Below are 20,628 nucleotides of genomic sequence, written 5' to 3'. Positions count from 1 at the left end.
CAGGAGAGTAAATCTCCAGGTCTACAATTTAGACCTGGAGACTTGCACTATTACACGGGTTTTTCGCCTGTGTGAAAGGGTCAACCCAGATCTTAAACTCTGGGTCTCCGACCCTGCAAATGACCAGTGTTGGAGACCCAGAGTTTAAGATCTGGATTGACCCTTTCACACAGAAAAATGACCTGCGTACAGATCGAGAGCCTGTCAGCCAGCCCGAACTATCGCCAGATCTCCTGAGGCTGGTGCTCGCGTGTCCCCCGTCGGTGGGGCGCAGATTCCCTACCTGTCTCAACTTTGGTGGGGGGGGGGGGGTGCAGGGTGCTGAGGGCAGCAGCGGGTTCTGTCAGAATGGAAAGCGAGAGCAGTCCCTTCTGTTGGCGGCCAGCAAATGGAAATAAATAGCCAGGAGCATCTCCAATGTGAACTGCACCATCTATATTTCATGACCTTTCCGGGTAGAACTGCTTCACTGGGAATTTCATTTTCTGTGTGAAAGAGGTTTTCAATCCCTGCCGATATATCCAACAGGCGGAAATATCGGCAATTTGTATTCAATCCCTGCCATTTTTGACTAATTGCAGCCATTTTTGCAGATCCACAGGCTTTCCGACTGTCTCAATATTTTCCGACAGACCTAAAAGTAGTCGGAGGACTTTCATTGCCTTGTTTTTTACTTTATTTGACAGGCCAATAGGTAATTTGACTTCTTTCTATTCATAACTATTTCTTACTTTAGGAATAGTTTGGCCATATATATTGATTTGTAGCTTAATATAGAATATGCAAATTAAGCATGTTGCGCTCCAGCTGCCGTGGAACTACTAACTCCAGCAATCCTTGCCCAAATTTTAGCATACCCTAATAGCATAACTCTGGCAGGGTAAGTAGTTCCACAGCAGGTGAAAGCTGCATGTTGAATAACCCTGCTGTAGGGTCTTATACAGTATGTTTCCTTTCCTCACAAACCTCCGCCTATCCCATGCATTCCAACAGCTCTTCCCACAGTCAAACAACCCATTCAGCAGTTTGCAATAGTGTCACTGCTCTTGCACAATGTCAGTGCAGAAATGACGCATGTACAAAGGGACTGAAATATTAACCCCTTCCCGACATTTGACGTACATTTACGTCATGGTCGGGAAGGACTTCCCGACACATGGCGTAAATGTACGTCATGAGTTCTAACTGTCACCGCGTCTATAGACGCGGTGACAGTTTGGAGATGTCTGCTGTCCCTGACAGCAGACATCCCCCCTCGCTGCCCAGGGGGGGCAGGGATGCCCCCCCCGGTCGGCGATCGCTGTGATTGGCTGTTCAAATGTGAACAGTCAATCACAGCGTTTCCTGTGTTACCGGCGGCTAAGCCGCTCGGTAACACAGTGATCGGTGGTGATCGGTGCTGTTAAGTACAGCACCGATCGCCAGCACCCCCTCCCACCCACCCGGCAGCTCACCCGGCAGCTCACCTGGCTGTCCCTCCTTCCGGCAGCCGCAGCGCACGCAGCGCTTCCCCCCTCCCACCCCCCCGCCAGCTGCAGCACAAATAAAATAAATAAAATACATAAAATGAGATGTAAATGTTCTGAAATATATATATATATATATATATATATATATATATGTGTGTATATATATATATATATAGACAGATAGATAGAAAGATAGAAAGATATTCCCGACATATGACGTATATATACGTCATGGTCGGGAGGTACTTCCCGACCGAAGACGTATATATACGTCATGGTTTTAAACTGTCACCGCGTCTATAGACGCGGTGACAGTTTGGAGATGTCTGCTGTCCCTGACAGCAGACATCCCCCCTCGCGGCGATCGCTGCGATTGGCTGTTCAAATGTGAACAGCCAATTGCAGCGTTTTCTGTGTTACCGACGGCTAAGCCGCTCGGTAACACAGTGATCGGTGGTGATCGGTGCTGTTAAGTACAGCACCGATCACCACCGATCGCCAGCCCCCCCCCCCTCCCACCCGGCAGCCCCCCCTCCCTCCCACCCACCCGGCTGCCGCAGCGTCAGCACCCCTCCCACCCCCCCACCAGCCGCAGCGCCAGCCCCCCTCCCAAAGCTGGTGAGCAAAATGGGGTCACATGTGGGGGGGGTTCCACTGTATTGGTGCTTCGGGGGTCTTGCTAATGCGACATAGCACCCACCATTCATTCCACCACCAAATATCACTCCTTACCTTCTGAGTCCTGCCATGCACCCAAATGGTATTTTTTGGTCACATGTGAGGCATTGCCCTACTCGGGAGAAATTGGGGCACAGATTTTGGGGTGCTTAGTCTCCTTCATTCCTTGTGAAAATGAAAAATTTTGAGCCAGAACTGCATTTTTGTGTAAAAAATTACATTTTTTTACACAAAAATGCAGATCTGGCTCAAAATTTTTCATTTTTACAAGGAATGAAGGAGACAAAGCACCCCAAAATCTGTGCCCCAATTTCTCCCGAGTATGGCAATGCCTCACATGTGACCAAAAAATACCAGTTTGGTGCATGGCAGGACTCAGAAGGGAAGGAGTGATATTTGGATTTTGCAGCACAGATTCTGGTTGAATGACCCCTGAAGCACCCATACAGTGGAACCCCCCCACAAGTGACCCCATTTTGCAAACTACACCCTTTAGGGAATTCATCAAGGGGTATAGTGTACATTTCAAACCCCCAGGGGTTTCACCAATTTTGATACAACTGAGCTGTGAAAATGAAAAATTACATTTTTTCATTTTCACAGCCCAGTTGTATCAAAATTGGTGAAACCCCTGGGGGTTTGAAATGTACACTATACCCCTAGATGAATTCCCTGAAGGGTGTAGTTTGCAAAATGGGGTCACTTGTGGGGAAGGTTCCTAACTTTTAGCATCTTATGGTGCCTAGAATCCTACATGGTGCCTAAAAAATAATCTCATAAAAAGGAGGCTCCAAAATCAAGTAGGTGCTCCTTCTATTATGAAGCCTGTGGTTTGGTCAACGTGCACACTAGGGCCACATATAGGATATTTATGAAAACAAAAGAATTGGGGGAATCAATTTTTAGTCACATTTCTCTAGTAAAATCTACTGTGTTCCTTAGAAAAATGTATTAAAATTGCAAATCTGCAAAAAAAATGAAATTTTGAAATTTCACCTACACTTTGTTTTAATTCCTGTGAAACACCTAAAGGGTTAACAAACTTCCAAAATGCTGTTTTGAATACTGTGAGGGGTGCAGTTTTTGAAATGGCATCATTTATGGGGGTGTCTCACATACAAGTCCCTCAAAGTCACATCAGAACTGAACTGGTCCCTAAAAAAATCAGAGTTTGAAATTTTCTTGAAAATTTGAGAATTTGCTATTCATATTTTAAGCCTCCTAGTGTCCAAAAAAATGAAAATGAGGTTGAAATAATGATGGCAACATAAAGTATACATATGGTCTATGTTAGTTATTAACTATTTTGAGTGATAAGATTATTTGTCTCACAAGCAGAAAATTTAACATTTTGCAAATTGCTAAATTTTCCATTTTTTTACGACATTTTGGTATTTTTCACAAAAAAACACAGACTGTATCGACGAAAATTTACCACTAACTTGAAGTACAATGTGTCACGAGAAAACAGTCTCAAAATCACTGGGATAAGTAAAAGCAAAAAAAAGTTATCCCCACTTAAGTGATACCTGTCAGATTTGAAAAAAGGGCTCTGTCAGGAAGGCAAAAACTGGCTGTGTCAGGAAGGGGTTAAGATCCGTTTTATATTTTCCTCAGATTTGGTGAATGACTTTGATTTAGAAGATGCTCTGGAGAATGATTTAGAGGATGCTGTGGAGAGAGAATATGGTAAGATTTTGCTAATGTATATGATAAGGAATTTATGGAAAGTGAAGAGCAGTAATGACACTAATGTACAAGGACCAAAAGCATTCTCTAGCCTGGATATCTGCTTAAGAGGTCTATGTATTAATAATAGAGGCACTGTCTTGATAATTAATCTATACTGTGATACGGGTTGAGTATCCCTTATCCAAAATGCTCAGTAACAGAAGAATTTTGGATAACTGATTTATTCCGTATTTCAGAATATTTTAAAACCTGATTGTGTACTATCTCAGGCACTGAATTTAAATGCCAAGCACTCATTTTCTGGAACATATCCAGTGCCAGTTAAGTGTTATTTCCCCAGTAGTGCCAGTTAAAGATGTCCCCAGTAGTGCTTTTAGCAAAAGAAATTCTGGGATGTATGGTTTTCAGAATAATATGGATAACGGATACTTAACCTGTATTTTAATTTTGGATTAAATTATTTTTGCTTTGTACTATGCTGAACTGTTATCACTGGGGGAATAAGACACTGTGTGGGAGAGGGAGCAGGAGATTTGTATCCTGCTAATATGTCTCTATATAAGCATAAAGTTTACTGTAAATAATGTACACTTAGGGGGATAACAATGAAAACCTTCGTCTTTCAGAGTTTAGTACATAAGGCTCAGACCGGTATGCCCATCTCCTATATATTTGGCTACATCTGTCACTCAAAGTGGGTGTCTGTGTCTATAACGCTCTGTTCCTGGACTTTCCTCTTAATGTGTGATTGCCTTCATCTGTGCTGAACACCTTTCTGAGAAATTAACCTGTTTAAAACAGGTGATGGCAATCATACATTAAGGGGAAGTCTAGAAACAGAGCATTGTGTCCCTCTTGGAGAGGGTCATGTTGGGAGGTATGTGACAGAGAACCAGCCCAGTGAGCCCACAGACAGTGCCAGACACCCACTGCCTTCCCATGTTGCCCAGCACTGCTACTCCACAGCAACCAGGTGAGCGCCCCCCTCCCGCGATTTGCGGCAAAACCTCCCCCCCGCGCGCCCCCCCTCCCGCGATTCGCGGCAAAAACACCCGCTCCCCCACGAACCCCCCCTTACCGCGATTCGCAGCAAAAACACCCCTGCGACCCCCCTCCCGCGATTCGCTGCAAAAAGAACCCCCCCCCCCACGACCCCTCCCGCAATTCGCGGCATAACCACCACCCCGCGACCCCCCCCCCCTCCCGCGAATCGCGGCAAACCCTCCCCCGTGACCCCCCCGATTCGCGGAAAAAACACCCCCCCCCCCGCGACCTCCCTCCCGCGATTCGTGGCAAAAAGAACCCCCCCACGACCCCCCCTTGCACGATTGGCGGCACCCCCCCTGCGACCTCGCGATTCGCGGCACCCCCCCCCCCCCCCCCGCGATTCGCAGCAGCCCCAGGATTAAATGTCACATGCAAAACACTGACATGGCTATGGTCGACAATGAAAAAGGTTGACATGAGTTTTTGAAGATTTATTTTTAATTTTTTTAATTTTTTCATATTCATTGTCATGTGTCGACATGGACACCAATGAAGTGGCACACTTATGTCAACATTTACATGTGTTGACCTTTCTGTGTTGATTTTTTCATGTGGCGATTCGCGTCACACCCCCCCGCAACCCCCCCTCCCGCGATTCGCGGCACCCCCCGTGACCCCCCACCTCCCGCAATTCGCGGCAACCCCCCACCGGAACCCCTGTGAACCCCGCCCTCCCGCGATTCGCGGCACCCCCCCGTGATTCGCGGCAGCTCCAGAATTAAATTGCACATGGAAAACACTGACATGGCTATGGTCGACAATGAAAAAGGTTGACATGAGTTTTTGAAGTTTTTTTATCATTTTTTGAATATTTTCATATTCATTCTCATGTGTCGACATGGACACCAATGAAGTGCCACACTTATGTCAACATTTACATGTGTTGACCTTTCTGTGTTGATTTTTTTCTTGTGGCGATTCGCGTCACACCCCCCGCAATCCCCCCTCCGGCGATTCCCGGCACCCCCCCCGCGACCCCCCCCCCCTCCCGCAATTCGCGGGAACCCCCATGAACCCCGCTCTCCCGCGATTCGCGGCACCCACCCCCCGCAACCCCCTCCCGCAAATCGCGGCACCCCCCGCGATTCGCGGCAGCCCCAGGATTAAATGGCACATGCAAAACACTGGCACGGCTATGGTCGACAATGAAAAAGGTTGACATGAGTTTTTGCAGATTTATTTCATTTTTTGAATGTTTTCATATTCATTGTCATGTGTGAACATGGACACCAATGAAGTGGCACACTTATGTCAACATTTACATGTGTTGACCTTTCTGTGTTGATTTTTTCTTGTGGCGATTCGCGTCACACACCCCCGCAACCCCCCCCCCCCCCCCCGCGATTTGCGGCACCCCCCGTGACCCCCCACCTCCCGCAATTCGCGGCAACCCCCCACCGGAACCCCTGTGAACCCCACCCTCCCGCGATTCGCGGCACCCAACCCTGCGACCCCCCCCTCCCGCAATTCGCGGCACCCCCCGTGATTCGCGGCAGCTCCAGAATTAAATTGCACATGGAAAACACTGACATGGCTATGGTCGACAATGAAAAAGGTTGACATGAGTTTTTGAAGTTTTTTTTTTCATTTTTTGAATGTTTTCATATTCATTGTCATGTGTCGACATGGACACCAATGAAGTGCCACACTTATGTCAACATTTACATGTGTTGACCTTTCTGTGTTGATTTTTTTCTTGTGGCGATTCGCGTCACACCCCCCCCCCCCACAACCCCCACTCCCGCGATTCACGGCACACACACACCCCCCCGCGATTCTCGGCACCCCGCCCCCGTAACCCCCCTCCCGCGATTTGCGACAACCCACCCCGTGACCCCCCTCCCGCGATTCTCTGCAATCCCTCCCCTCCCGCGATTCGCAGCATCCACCCCCCACAACCCCCCCCCCTCCTGCAATTCGCGGCACCCTCCGCGACCCCCCCCTCCCGCGATTCACGGACACCTAAGTTGCAATACAGGGCATCTTTCATACAATTCTAACCATATTTCTCATATACAAACGTTCACAAATTAAGGGGGTGCAGCCCCTTACGACGGTGTGAAGAGCGCCCGTAGGGCGCGATGAATCACCTAGTAATCTATATGTTTGTCTAGTGTCCATTCTGTTGGCTACGAGCGAAACTACAGTTTTCTCTTTCATACATACACAAACAGAGGCAATCACAAGGTAGCAGACTAGCTTTCGAAGCATATGCTTCAAGTCGGCTTACTAGTTGATTAATAATGGTGACTGGGATATGCAGCACTAATTAGCCTTCTGCAGGACATTTTCTTTTCTCCTAGATTATGCTATTCGTACATAGCAACATTTCATAAATGTTATGCAGAAACTGCAAATTATACATCATTTTAGGAGAAAAAAAATCAATAAGGAAGCCCTTTATTGTTGAAATTGCCTGACTGATTTGTTCTAAATGTGCATTATGATGATTATTATGGAATATTAGTGGTTGCCCAAATGTGAATGCCTTAAAATTAAGAACCCACAGACAAATGTACTTAATAATAAACTCCATATGATTTCTGTGGAAATGCTGGAAGTTCTAGAGTAGTGTTACACATTATATATGTGAATCAAACTAACTTAGTGTTTTGTTTTGTTTTATTAACTCTTAAGGGGGGTATTCAACCCCCGCCACTATTTCCAGCTGGGGAAATAGCAGCGGCCGCCTATTCAACGACAGCTGCTTCAGGAACAACAGCATTGAAGAGGCAGCTCGACTGAATGGACCCGACTTTTAAATGTCAGTTCATTTTTGCCGAAAACAGCCGTGGATTGTCAAGATCACGAATGGATCTCGACAATCCACAGCAGTTTTCGCTGACACGCCCCCTTTTATCAATCGGCAGGGGGAACAATGAATCCTGCCTGCCAATAAATTGGTGAGCCAACCAAAAACGGGCCAGGGTCCCGACTGTTGAATACCCCCCTTATTTTCTGTAAGAATCCGGTTTATTGCCATTGCGTTGTTTTTAGGTTTGCCTGATTCCATTATCTATCTCAAGATGACATCCTTTTTCTATTATTCAACAATTGCCAATTTTTTTATGTATTGCCAATAGGTATGAAAAATATAAAACTGGAAATCTGCTGAGATAGCATGTGTAGTAAGCGACATGATTAATTAGGACTGTTTCTAACCCCCTCAGATGTAGTGCACGACTTTGATCTAGAAGATGCCGTGGAGCCAGACGTTCATGAGTCACTCAGATCTGAATATGGTAAGATATTGCTAATAAACCATTCTGAAACCTGGTAAATTTTGAAACTAGGTTAAAAAAACAATAATAAAAGCAATAATTTTACCAATGTGCCAATAATTGGGTGATTGTTCTTCTCTTGTATAGTGTGTATGAACAATTGTTTCTGCATTTCACCAATAAACTGGAGAAATCTTGCATAAAAAGCACACCATCAGTCAGTCAGAAAAATGGTGTCCTGTCATCAAGTGTGTGCTTATTCTAGATAATCTATCCAGATTTCTCATGTTTTCTAATGACTGTCCTCCTCTTTGTGGGAGGGTATATGCCAGTTCAGTGTGGGCTAGCAGAAAATCTGTAACGTAAAAAAATCTTTTATTGCGTATCTCGGATACTAGGGACTCCAGACAGTGTATACAGGTCGAGTATCCCGTATCCGAATATCCGTTATCCGAATTATTCCGAAATACGGACATTCCAGAAAGTGAAAAAAAAATTTTTTTTTGCTAAAAACTCACTGGGGACATCTGTAACAGCATCACTGGGGACATGATATGTAACTGGCACTATATATGTGCTAGACAATGATTGCTTGGCATTCAAATTCAGTGCTGAGATAGTACACACATTTTGTTTCACGTTTTGAAACCTTGTTTTTTGAACAATTATATTTGTGTGTATTTTATGTGGTAATAAAATATATTTGTGTGTATATTATGTGTTTATACAGCATACATGCAAGATACTTCAAAATACATCATTGAAATATTAAAATATTCCGAAATACGGAATAATCCGTTATCCAAAATTCTCCTGGTCCCGAGCATTTTGGATACGGGATACTCAACCTGTACCTAGTTTAAGACACTGTAAAAATATGGTAAACCTTAGAATCCAATCTGTTTCTGTAAGGCTGTAGTCAGGACACTAAACTGAAATTTGGGAAAGTAGTGCTAGTCATAGAGGTGTATTCAATGCGGCCGGCGAGGGGGTTAAATGGCGGGGATCGCAGAAAACAAACGATCCTCAATGTTTAATGCCCCTTTCAAAGCGGCAAGGAATTTCCCCCAAATAGCGAGGCTCGCGGCTAATGCAGGGAGTCCCCTGCATTTTGCCTTAAGCCATGCTGTTTTAGCGGCCACATACGCCATTTCCCCCTCGCTCCAAAAACCTAGCAAGGGGGGAAATGGTGTGTGCAGGGGGGTCCGTTAAATACTGACCCTGCTCGCTGTCGCAGCTCGCACAAATCATTGAATACACCCCATAATGGGGACTCAACCTGTGGAGGATGCAGTCTTTCTCAATATACTGTAGTACATGAATGAGTGAATACAGCTCCAGTTAATCATTGCACATTCACGCCAAGTAACAGAGAAGGAAGCTGTATACATTTGAAACACTGAAACATCCATGTGCTCATTATTAGAGGAAATGTGTTTTAGATCAATATTTATCCACATTAAATTTATTTTTAGGCGCTAGACATATTATTCATAACTAAAGGAGGAGTATTACGTCTATGCTCAAATAGGGATCCATTTAAATCCCTTCGCCTTAAATTAACTGCCTAAGTCAGGGGTTCCCAATCTTTTTGGAATCACGGCACCCTAGAGTATAATAATTTTTTCACGGCACCCCTAAGCCAAAAATGTTTTAATTAGATTGGGTTTATACGCGATTCTTAGGGTCAGTTATGTGGTAAAGGGCAGGATTTGCTTCTGTTTGTACACATTTTATGATTATAAGCAAAACCAGTGCTGGTGGCTGGCAAATAATAAACCATTAATAATTTTACTTGGTCCTGGACCACCAACCCAGGGCACCCCTGCATGTGTCCCGAGGCACCCCAGGGAGCCACGGCGCACAGTTTGGGAACCACTGGCCTAAGTACTTTGTGTGTTGGAACAGACGAATGTGAGCTGAAATAAAAGAATATAGATACCACCAACAGCTTAGAGCTGTATATACTGAGAGGGAAATAAAATACATCATATGTACTATCACCCTTTTAAAAATGCACACTGCCACCATTATACATCTGGACTCATTAGATTTTAAATATAATGTGCTTTATATGTTATTTGATCAATTAATAAAAAGATGGTGGGGGGGGGGACAAAACGTGATTTATAATGTCCTAACCCAGTGGTTCCCAAACTGTGTGCCGTGGCTCCCAGGGGTGCCGCGGAGCACTTACAGGGGTGCCCAGGACAAATTCAAATGATATATGGTCAAATTAATAAGGAAAATCAGTACTTGTGACTGCCAATTATAACATGTGGATAAACAGAAGTGAATCATGTTCCTCATTACTCACATAACTGGACTTAAAGAGGACATATAAGCGCAACTTATTCAATTTAATATTTTTTTCTGAAGTTTTTGGTATCTAATTTTTTGCCTAGGGGTGCCATGAAAAAAAATCTGATACTCTAGGGTGCCGTGATCCAAAAAAGTTTGGGAACCACTGTCCTAACCACTTACTGAGCAGGTTATATAATCGTATTATGAGCAGTCAATGGGAGGGGTGATTGTGAATTTGACTTTTCAATTGAATACCCAGACGATTCTAGATTTTTGACTATATAGTAAAATCAAATAGAAAGTCAGAAACGCCACATTCAGCCGATTCGATCTCAATGCGCGCACCCATTTATCCCATATCGAATTGAAAATTAGACACTGCAGCCAATTCTATCTTGACTACCTCGCCTGTAGAATATATTTGGCCTAGGGTCAAATTGCAAGATAGTCTGAAGCTGTGACCATACTGTTCGATTTGCACTAGCGATTTTGACTATATGGTCAAAATCGCATAGTACAAATAGCACTATTCTATACAGCACCCGATTCCATTCTTATGTGTGGCCCGCAGCATCGTAATTGAATGTAGAAATAGACTGTGCATCACAGTCAGTTTCTACTAGATAGAAAGAAGGGCCATTCTGGTCTCAATGTATCATGGCCCCTATATATTTATAAACACCCCCTCACCGATTGGGAGGAACCCAATGCAAGGTGGTCCAGTTGAATCCTGGCCAGGTTTTTTTGGGTGTTGACATTCTGGACGGACCTCCTGTTGGTGTACACTGGCCAGAACTATGGGGCAGATGTATTAAGCCTTAACAAGAGATAAATGCAAGGTTGATAAAGAGAGATAAACATCCAGCCAATCAGCTCCTTCCTGACTTTTTTAAACACAACCTGTAAAATGGCAGTTAGCAGGTGATTGGCTGGACGTTTATCTCTGAACAGAATGAAAGCAGGGGTAAGGGCTTTTGAGGACACAGAGGCACACTAGGCAACCTCCTTATGGGTTTGTTGAAACAGCTTCTAATTATTTTAAGAATGTTTATAGATATGTCCAACTCAATGATTATTTAAACTCTGGTATTGCTGGGTACTTCAGCTAGAAGTCTATATTTCTGCACCTTACTCTTATTTAATGGACAAACAGGGGTGCGATTGTTTGTAAAGTGTTCACGTTGACTGGCCTTTTCTGTCTGTAGAATGTAGAGTTGCATTTGTTACCTGTTTTAGTTCATTGTAGTAGTAGTTTAGGTTATAATCCTATATGTTACTAGCATTGACTGTTTTTCAACTCACACCGTATTGCTAGATGGAGAGGTGAGGATATTTGAATGACCCTTCCCCAACATGTAAGGCCAATGACATTACTTGATGTGCCAACTAAACTCTCTCTCTCTCTTTTTTTAAGTTGAAGAGACAAATGATGATGAGCCAGAAGAACCAGTTGTTGAAGAGCCTGAAGTTGAACAAGCCTTTATAGAAGGTGATGAAGCAGAGAGAGAGCAAGAACCCGAAGATGATAAAGTGCATGATTTAGCGCCAGAAGATGAGCCAGAAATTGAATATGAGGCAGAAATTTTGGAGACCACCAACATGGAAGCAGTGGATGAGCAAGCAGATGTGGATGAAGTAGAGAATGAGGAAGATTCAGTACCTCTCGGAGAAGCAGAAGACGTTCAAACACTTGCAGCAGTTGAGGAACCTGAAGAAGTTGGAGAAGCTGAAGAACAAGTGGTAGACGAAGAAACTGAGCCACAGAATGACCATGAAACTGTGAATCAAGAAGATTTTGAACATTCTGTGCTAATGGGAGAGCCAGCTGAAGAGGAACCGGTGTCTGATGGTCAAGGTATTTTTATATAAATGTTAAATAACATTCTTAGTGGTTGAAGTTTAAATCATCCATAACAAGTTTATAGACTATTTTAAAGTAAGTGTTAACAAATACATGAAGAAGCGGGATAATCTCTTAAAAGTCAGATGAAGCGCTTAGACTTGGCATATTCAATTCACAACGTCAATGATGATCCTTTATGTTCAATGTCCTGTAGATTCCATAGACCTAAAAAAAAAGATAGACAAAAGACTTTATTAGAATAGCTGGTGACTATTCGGCAGATAGAGCGGCAGCCTTTGTTTGGAGCATGGGTATCTCTTATTTCTTTTCAGAAGAGTTGACCAGATTTCTATTCAATATTATTTTTAATTTGAGGTCCTCAAATATAATCGGATTGCATTTTTGGAGGGCCACTTATCTTTACATATTGCTTTTTAACGTATTGCATTAACATGACAGAAACTTTAAAATTTCTCAAGGGTTTTAACAAGGTGTAGGAGGGAAACCCACCCCCTGCCTGTCTCCCTGAAGTGGAGACTGGCAGGGTTTGTGTCCCCTGCTGCCTGGAAACTGGGACATGCGTTCGTGTGGGGTGCTCGCGCGTCAGTGAGATGAAGTGCCATCTCTCCAGTGGGGGCAATTTGCCGAGCCCCGGCGCTGGCTGAGAGGCGCTCCATCTGTATAAGAACACAAGAACATGCTCTGAAAATGGAAGGGTAGTGGGTAAGTGGAATAGTTTCCCATCAGAGGTGGTAGAGGCTAAGACAGTAGAGCCATTTAAACATGCACGGGGATAGACATAAGGTTATCCATACAAAGAAATAAGGATCATATAGGGTTTGAGGTAACCATATGGTTAAAAAAATGTGCAGACTAGATGGGCCAAGTGTTTCTCACCTGCTGTCAAATTCTGTGTAATAATGCACGTCATTTGCATGAATGGTAATCGTTCATTTCATGAGAAGCGAGTAATCTGGTTTTAGTTAACAATAAATTAGATAATCATTATGAAGTGACACAGTTAAAGACCTTGGAAAGAAGACAGCCTCTCTCTTCTTGACCACGAACTAGATATAATGGGGAAATTCAATCTGAGATTTATAACGTGTATACATTTTACAGTGATGCCAGTTACCAACTATCGATTCATACCTGTGCACTGCTAATTATTAGTGTAAGGTAAATTCGTTATTTTTCATTGTTGCTTTGCCACCATTCCAGAAGCAGATGGGGAATATGTGCCTGAGGAAACAGAGGAGTCCTTACCAGAAACTCCAGGTCACCTTTTCTTAAACTGTTTTTTTCTTTATTTTGTACGTGAAGGACAAACACTCAATCAGCTTTTGTTTTTATGCACAAATAGGGATATTTAAGTGACCCTCTTTGCACATACAGGAGGTAACATAGGTCAAAGCTCTATCACCTGCAAGGATTTGCAACTTGTTATTTTTGGATATTGCAAATATAAATTGCAAATTAAATATGTTGTCATATGTACAATGGAATGTAGTCCAGATCCCAACAGCTGAATCCCAACTGTCAAAATTGCAATAGATCTCGATTGGTTAGTGTAAGGCTTGGTACACACTAGAGCAGGGGTGGCCAAACCTATCCTCAAGATCTACCAACAGTTCATGTTATCAGGCAACCCGTGGATCTATAGTAGGAATTAATGCAGCATCTTTGAAAATGTGACAGTTAGTAATGACTACAGCTGTGCACCAGCTAGAAGATTTGGAAAACGTGGACCATTTGTAGAGCTCAGGGACTGGTTTGGCCACCCCTGAACTAGAGATATGTACTGGACCAGTAGCACGCAATGGGTCCCTGCATTGGCAGGTGCATGCACTTGCTGATGTACAAGGAGGCGACCAGAAGACCGACTACATCACTAACAACTGTGGGGACATGCAGATCTGGCGTACACACTAGAGGATTTGGCTGATATAACATTTTGATCTGTGTCAGAGCTATATATCTGGCAATATATAATCTTGGGTTTACTTTGGTTTAGGGTTAGGTGCTAGGGGGAGAGTTAGCCTTCCGGGTGGTGCATGGTGTGATTAGGGTTATGCTTGGTGGGACGTTGGGTTAGGACTGGGTTTCAGGGATCTGTTGGGATCCTGTTCGATGGCATTCCATTGGGATCCTGTTCGATGGCATTCCATTGGGATTTGTTGGGATCCTGTTCGATGGCATTACATATTGAACCCTGTACAAGATGTCATTCCATGTACATTAACTTTTTTTTCTGTTTTAGAAGCTGTAGAAGAAGAGACTATACTAGGTAAGTAATGTTTAGCCTATATTAAGAGGTGTAAAAGCAATTTCAGGTGGATTACATGTACATTTAAGGGTAGAAAGTGTGTAGTTCAGCGCACCATAGAGAGTGTTGTACTGTTGTAACTTCTGAGACATTCTGCATGGAAGAAAGTCGTCTGAATACAACAGAGATGGAATAGGGGAGGAGGACATGACACTATGCTGTAATTGTACTTGGCTTAATGCAGCGTATAGTACTAACCACTTAGTCATGTGTTGGCCCTCCTTTCATTAACAATATCCACACAATTTACCAAGCATATCAGTTTGATAAAAACACTTGTACGTTCTGTGCTCATTTTGAAATTGGAAACAATCCCCCAAACCTTAGTCCAATACATGTAGAGTGATTTCTTCTTTCTGTGTGTAGAACTCTTCTTAAATGCTAATACAGGTTGAGTATCCCGTATCCAAAATGCTCGGGACCAGGAGAATTTTGGATAACGGATTATTCCGTATTTCGGAATATTTTAATATTTCAATTATGTATTTTGAAGTATCTTGCATGTATGCTGTATAAACACATAAAATACACACAAATATATTTTATTTGTTCAAAAAACAAGGTTTCAAAACATGAAACAAAATTTGTGTACTATCTCAGATTTTGAATGCCAAGCAATCATTTTCTTGCACATATATAGGGCGGGATGTTATAACATCCGCGGCCCCCCTTCGCCGGACATCGCATTTTTAATAACGGCATATGCTGTAACATATGCCGTTATTAACACAAGGGACAGCTCTTGCGATAAGAGCTGTCACTTGCGATGCGGTGCCGGCACTGGACTTCCGGGTCTGTGACCCGGGAGTCCATCTGCGCATGCGCAGACCCCGGCGCCGGCCGCAGGGCACGCTGGGAGGGATCCGTGACGGATCCCTCAAACAGCGCTGCGGTAAGAAGCCCATAGGCTTCTGCAGGGATTCGCCAGCTTTTGCTGGCGATTCCCTCCGCAGCGCTGACACTGCGGAGGCACAATATAGCATATAGAGATGCGGTAGAAACCCCGAAAATGGGGTTTTTACCGCATCTCTGCTATATAGCATCCCGCCCATAGTGCCAGTTACATATCATGTCACCAGAAGTGCTGTTACAAATGTCCCCAGTGAGTTTTTAGCAAAAAATAATAATTTTTTTCACTTTCTGGAATGTATGGTTTTCGGAATAATTTGGATAACTGATACTCGGATACGGGATACTCAACCTGTATATGTATGTAATTTTATTAATCCTGTATCTTGGCTGCCTTGCTGGTACATATATCTGCTCTGGTACTTGCAGGCTTAGTATAAAATCTCATCACTGGACAGGTGTGTGCCAAGACATTTCTGATGTATTTATGCTGAGATGGCAGACTGTGGGCCAAGTGTCAGTGTCGGGGTGGAATATTCCTCTTTGGGTTGTATAATTTCAGCTATCTGTAATGAGATCAGAGCCTTGCACGCAGCTTGATGTCATTTCAGTCATTCCAATTATATTTCTCAGTATTGATAAAATGTTTCCAACCTTATTTTTTTTGTTTTGTTCCCCTTTTAGAAGAAACTGAGGCATTCATTGATGATGATGATGACTATGATGAAAACAACATCAATGGTAAAGACCTAATACTTCAGTATAGTACCAGCGTTCAACAAAGCTGCCGTTTTTTTCGTCATTGCCGGTTTCTTATCATGCCCCATTATTACATTATTGGCAGTTTAAACACATTGCCAATAAAAGCCAATAGGACTTCACATTTAGCACTTTAGGAAGCCGTGGCTGGAGAGGCCAGTATAGAAGGACTGTATAGGTTTGTTCTTATGGCTTGATGCATATTCACTGTTGATAAATTGACTGTAGAAGCAATGTCTGTAAATGTCATTTATATAGGAGTGCTGTGTATAGAGGGTACATATACACTGTACAAGGAGTAGTGCTGTATAGGAAGGGTCTCTGTACTGCACGTAGCATATGCACTATACAAGTAGTGCTGGATTTAGAGCGGGCCTGTACTGCACATACATTATGCAAGGAGTAGTTCTCTATATAGAGGGAGCCTGTATTGCACCTAGAACATACACTATATAGGGAGTAGTTCTCTATATAGAGGGGGCCTGTACTGCACATACATTATGCAAGGAGTAGTTCTCTATATAGAGGGAGCCTGTACTGCACATAGAACATACTCTATACAAGGAGTAGTTCTGTATATAGAGGGAACCTGTACTGCCCATACATTATACATGGAGTAGTTCTGTATATAGAGGGAACCTGTACTGCACATAGAACATACATTATACATGGACTAGTTCTGTATATAGAGGGAACCTGTACTGCACATAGAACATAACACTATACATGGACTAGTTCTGTATATAGAGGGAACCTGTACTGCCCATACATTATACATGGAGTAGTTCTGTATATAGAGGGAACCTGTACTGCACATAGAACATACACTATACAAGGAGTTTTGCTCGATGTGGGCCTGTTCTGTACGTAGCTTATACATTGTACAAAGCATATGCAATATACAGTAGGACCAATTCTTAGAACGCTCACTCTAGTAATGATCTATAGGTGACCCCCATTCTGTAATGTGCCTATACATTCTGTAAGCAGTATCTGGATACGTCTGTATTAGAGCAATGCTCTATGGGTGGTACCAGTATTGCTTTGTGCATATAAAATAAACAAGCAGCGTCTGTAAAAGTCCCTATAGGAATATTACTATAGCCTGTGCCCATACTGGACAAAGTATATACATTATATGTAATGTCTGGAAGTGTCCGCATTGTAGTGATTTCTAGAGGTTGCCCATACTGCACTGTGCTTATGCACTATATATGGACATTTTTTGCTTTGAATAGTGATGTAGTTCTGCTATTTAAAATGTTTGTTACTTGTTTCCTAGCAAGGCGCCCACGATTTCAACTGTATGCCATCGGGTCTGAAAAATCATGCGATGCGACCGACTCGATTTTTACATTGTACTCAATGTTAAATGGTCCCTGAGACCCGATTTTAAATGCCCCCCCCCCGCCCCCCCATTGTTACGCCACCCCACGATCAATGCCAACCCGAAGCGTTGCGAGCCTGTGAGGGGCGGCGGTACGCGTCCTCCGACCTTTTCATACCCCCACTATCCAGGTCGGCGTGGAGTTGATTCTATATAGTGTCGCGAGCGCAGCGCGCCACCGAGCCCGAAGCGTGGTGAGCGGACGCGCATTACTTCACATGTATTACACGTCCCCTCATGGGGCTCGCCACGCTTCGGGCTTGGTGGCTCGCTGCGCTCGCCACACTATATAAAATCAACTCCATGCCGACGTGGATAATGGGGGTATGAAAAAGTCGGAGGACGCGTACCGCTGCGCTCACCACGCTTCGGGTTGGCGTTGATTGTCGGATGGCGTTAACAATGGGGGGCATTTGACCTCATAATTAACCATCAGGGTGGGTATAACATAAAAAATCGGGTCTGGGGTACAATTTAACATTAGGTCCAATGGCAAAATCGGGTCGGTTGCGTCGCATGCCTTTATAATGGAATGCGATGCAAACGATTTTTTAATTGTACGGAAAATGTCTTTGAAGGGCTAAAATCGGGTCTGGTCGGGTCCCATCGCATACCTTAAGTTAATGGTATGCGATGGACCCGACAGGCGCCGTGCTAGGAAACAAGTACCAAATGTTTTTGGAAATACCATTTTTCTCTCAACTATACAGTCTAAGTGTCTTCAGTATTTTCATGCAAGCCTTTGAATCCATGTATCATTTATTTCATGCATGGACACTAAAACAAATCCAAATAATTACACACACTGTATATATTCAATGTTCTCTGGTCCTACAGTATATTTAAACAGACACACCGCATGTACTGAACACAGATGGCACCGCTTACAGTCCATATAGTCTCCAGTAATATCACTAGTTGTTTGTGCAGTCGTGGAACTGATATGTGGTGTTTTCCATTACAGAAGTACCTGTAGTTAATGAGCCCAGTGAACCCAAAGGTATGTGCTGCTGTCTGATGTGTACAATGAGTCTTCTAAAACCAATTTGGAGGTGATGCTCCTGCATAGTAACCGTGATTACTACATGGGTGCTCCTGCATAGTAACCGTGATTACTACATGGGTGCTCCTGCATAGTAACCGTGATTACTACATGGGTGCTCCTGCATAGTAACCGTGATTACTACATGGATGCTCCTGGATAGTAACTGTGATTACTACATGGGTGCTCCTGCATAGTAACCGTGATTACTACATGGGTGCATCTGCATAGTAACCGTGATTACTACATGGATGCTCCTGGATAGTAACTGTGATTACTACATGGGTGCTCCTGGATAGTAACCGTGATTACTACATGGGTGCTCCTGCATAGTAACCGTAATTACTACATGGGTGCTCCTGCATAGTAACCGTGACTACTACATGGGTGCTCCTGCATAGTAACCGTGATTACTACATGGGTGCTCCTGCATAGTAACCGTGATTACTACATGGGTGCTCCTGCATAGTAACCGTGATTACTACATGGGTGCTCCTGCATAGTAACCGTGATTACTACATGGGTGCTCCTGCATAGTAACCGTGACTACTACATGGGTGCTCCTGGATAGTAACCGCGATTACTACATGGGTGCATCTACATAGTAACCGCGATTACTACATGGGTGCTCCTGCATAGTAACCGCGATTACTACATGGGTGCTCCTGCATAGTAACCGCGATTACTACATGGGTGCTGCTGCATAGTAACCGCGATTACTACATGGGTGCTCCTGCATAGTAACCGCGATTACTACATGGGTGCTCCTGCATAGTAACCGCGATTACTACATGGGTGCTCCTGCATAGTAACCGTGATTACGACATGGGTGCATCTGCATAGTAACCGTGACTACTACATGGGTGCTCCTGCATAGTAACCGTGATTACTACATGGGTGCTCCAGCATAGTAACCGCGATTACTACATGGGTTCTCCTGCATAGTAACCGCAATTACTACATGGGTTCTCCTGCATAGTAACCGCGATCACTACATGGGTGCTCCTGCATAGTAACCGCGATCACTACATGGGTGCTCCTGCATAGTAACCGCGATTACTACATGGGTGCTCCTGCATAGTAACCGCGATTACTACATGGGTGCTCCTGCATAGTAACCGCGATTACTACATGGGTGCTCCTGCATAGTATCCGCGATTTACTACATGGGTGCTCCTGCATAGTAACCGCGATTACTACATGGGTGCTCCTGCATAGTAACCGCGATTACTACATGGGTGCTCCTGCATAGTAACCGCGATTACTACATGGGTGCTCCTGCATAGTAACCGCGATTACTACATGGGGGCTCCTGCATAGTAACCGCGATTACTACATGGGGGCTCCTGCATAGTAACCGCGATTACTACATGGGTGCTCCTGCATAGTAACCGCGATTACTACATGGGTGCTCCTGCATAGTAACCGCGATTACTACATGGGTGCTCCTGCATAGTAACCGCGATTACTACATGGGTGCTCCTGCATAGTAACCGCGATTACTACATGGGTGCTGCTGCATAGTAACTGTGATTACTACATGGGTGCTCCTGCATAGTAACCGCGATTACTACATGGGTGCTCCTGCATAGTAACCGCGATTACTACATGGGTGCTGCTGCATAGTAACTGTGATTACTACATGGGTGCTCCTGCATAGTAACCGTGACTACTACATGGGTGCTCCTGCATAATAACCGCGATTACTACATGGGTGCTCCTGCATAGTAACCGCGATTACTACATGGGTGCTCCTGCATAGTAACCGCGATTACTACATGGGTGCTCCTGCATAGTAACCGCGATTACTACATGGGGGCTCCTGCATAGTAACCGCGATTACTACATGGGGGCTCCTGCATAGTAACCGCGATTACTACATGGGGGCTCCTGCATAGTAACCGCGATTACTACATGGGGGCTCCTGCATAGTAACCGCGATTACTACATGGGTGCTCCTGCATAGTAACCGCGATTACTACATGGGTGCTCCTGCATAGTAACCGCGATT

The 20,628-nt window shown here is 44.0% G+C and overlaps 1 protein-coding gene across 8 annotated transcripts in view; it reads left to right on the top strand.

Annotated features, from left to right (window-relative positions):
• The window catches only part of ASPH (aspartate beta-hydroxylase), a 190,117-nt gene that overhangs the window by 79,258 nt on the left and 90,231 nt on the right, over positions 1 to 20,628 (top strand). For 6 of the 8 annotated variants that reach the window (XM_083187160.1, XM_083187155.1, XM_083187159.1 and 3 more), the window contains 7 exons: positions 3,765 to 3,836; positions 8,057 to 8,128; positions 11,826 to 12,266; positions 13,476 to 13,532; positions 14,515 to 14,541; positions 16,114 to 16,170; positions 18,540 to 18,575. In XM_083187160.1, the coding sequence (XP_083043286.1) occupies positions 3,765 to 3,836; positions 8,057 to 8,128; positions 11,826 to 12,266; positions 13,476 to 13,532; positions 14,515 to 14,541; positions 16,114 to 16,170; positions 18,540 to 18,575 (762 nt within the window). The remainder of the gene's footprint in view (positions 1 to 3,764; positions 3,837 to 8,056; positions 8,129 to 11,825; positions 12,267 to 13,475; positions 13,533 to 14,514; positions 14,542 to 16,113; positions 16,171 to 18,539; positions 18,576 to 20,628) is intronic. The other 2 variants (XM_083187158.1, XM_083187156.1) reach the window with 2 other exon arrangements.

The sequence above is a fragment of the Crinia signifera genome, chromosome 5 (genome assembly GCF_055691185.1).
Source record: "Crinia signifera chromosome 5, ASM5569118v1, whole genome shotgun sequence".
NCBI lineage: Eukaryota > Metazoa > Chordata > Amphibia > Anura > Myobatrachidae > Crinia > Crinia signifera.
The sequence above is the reverse complement of the archived record's forward strand: the minus strand, read 5'-3'. Positions and strand labels throughout refer to the sequence as shown.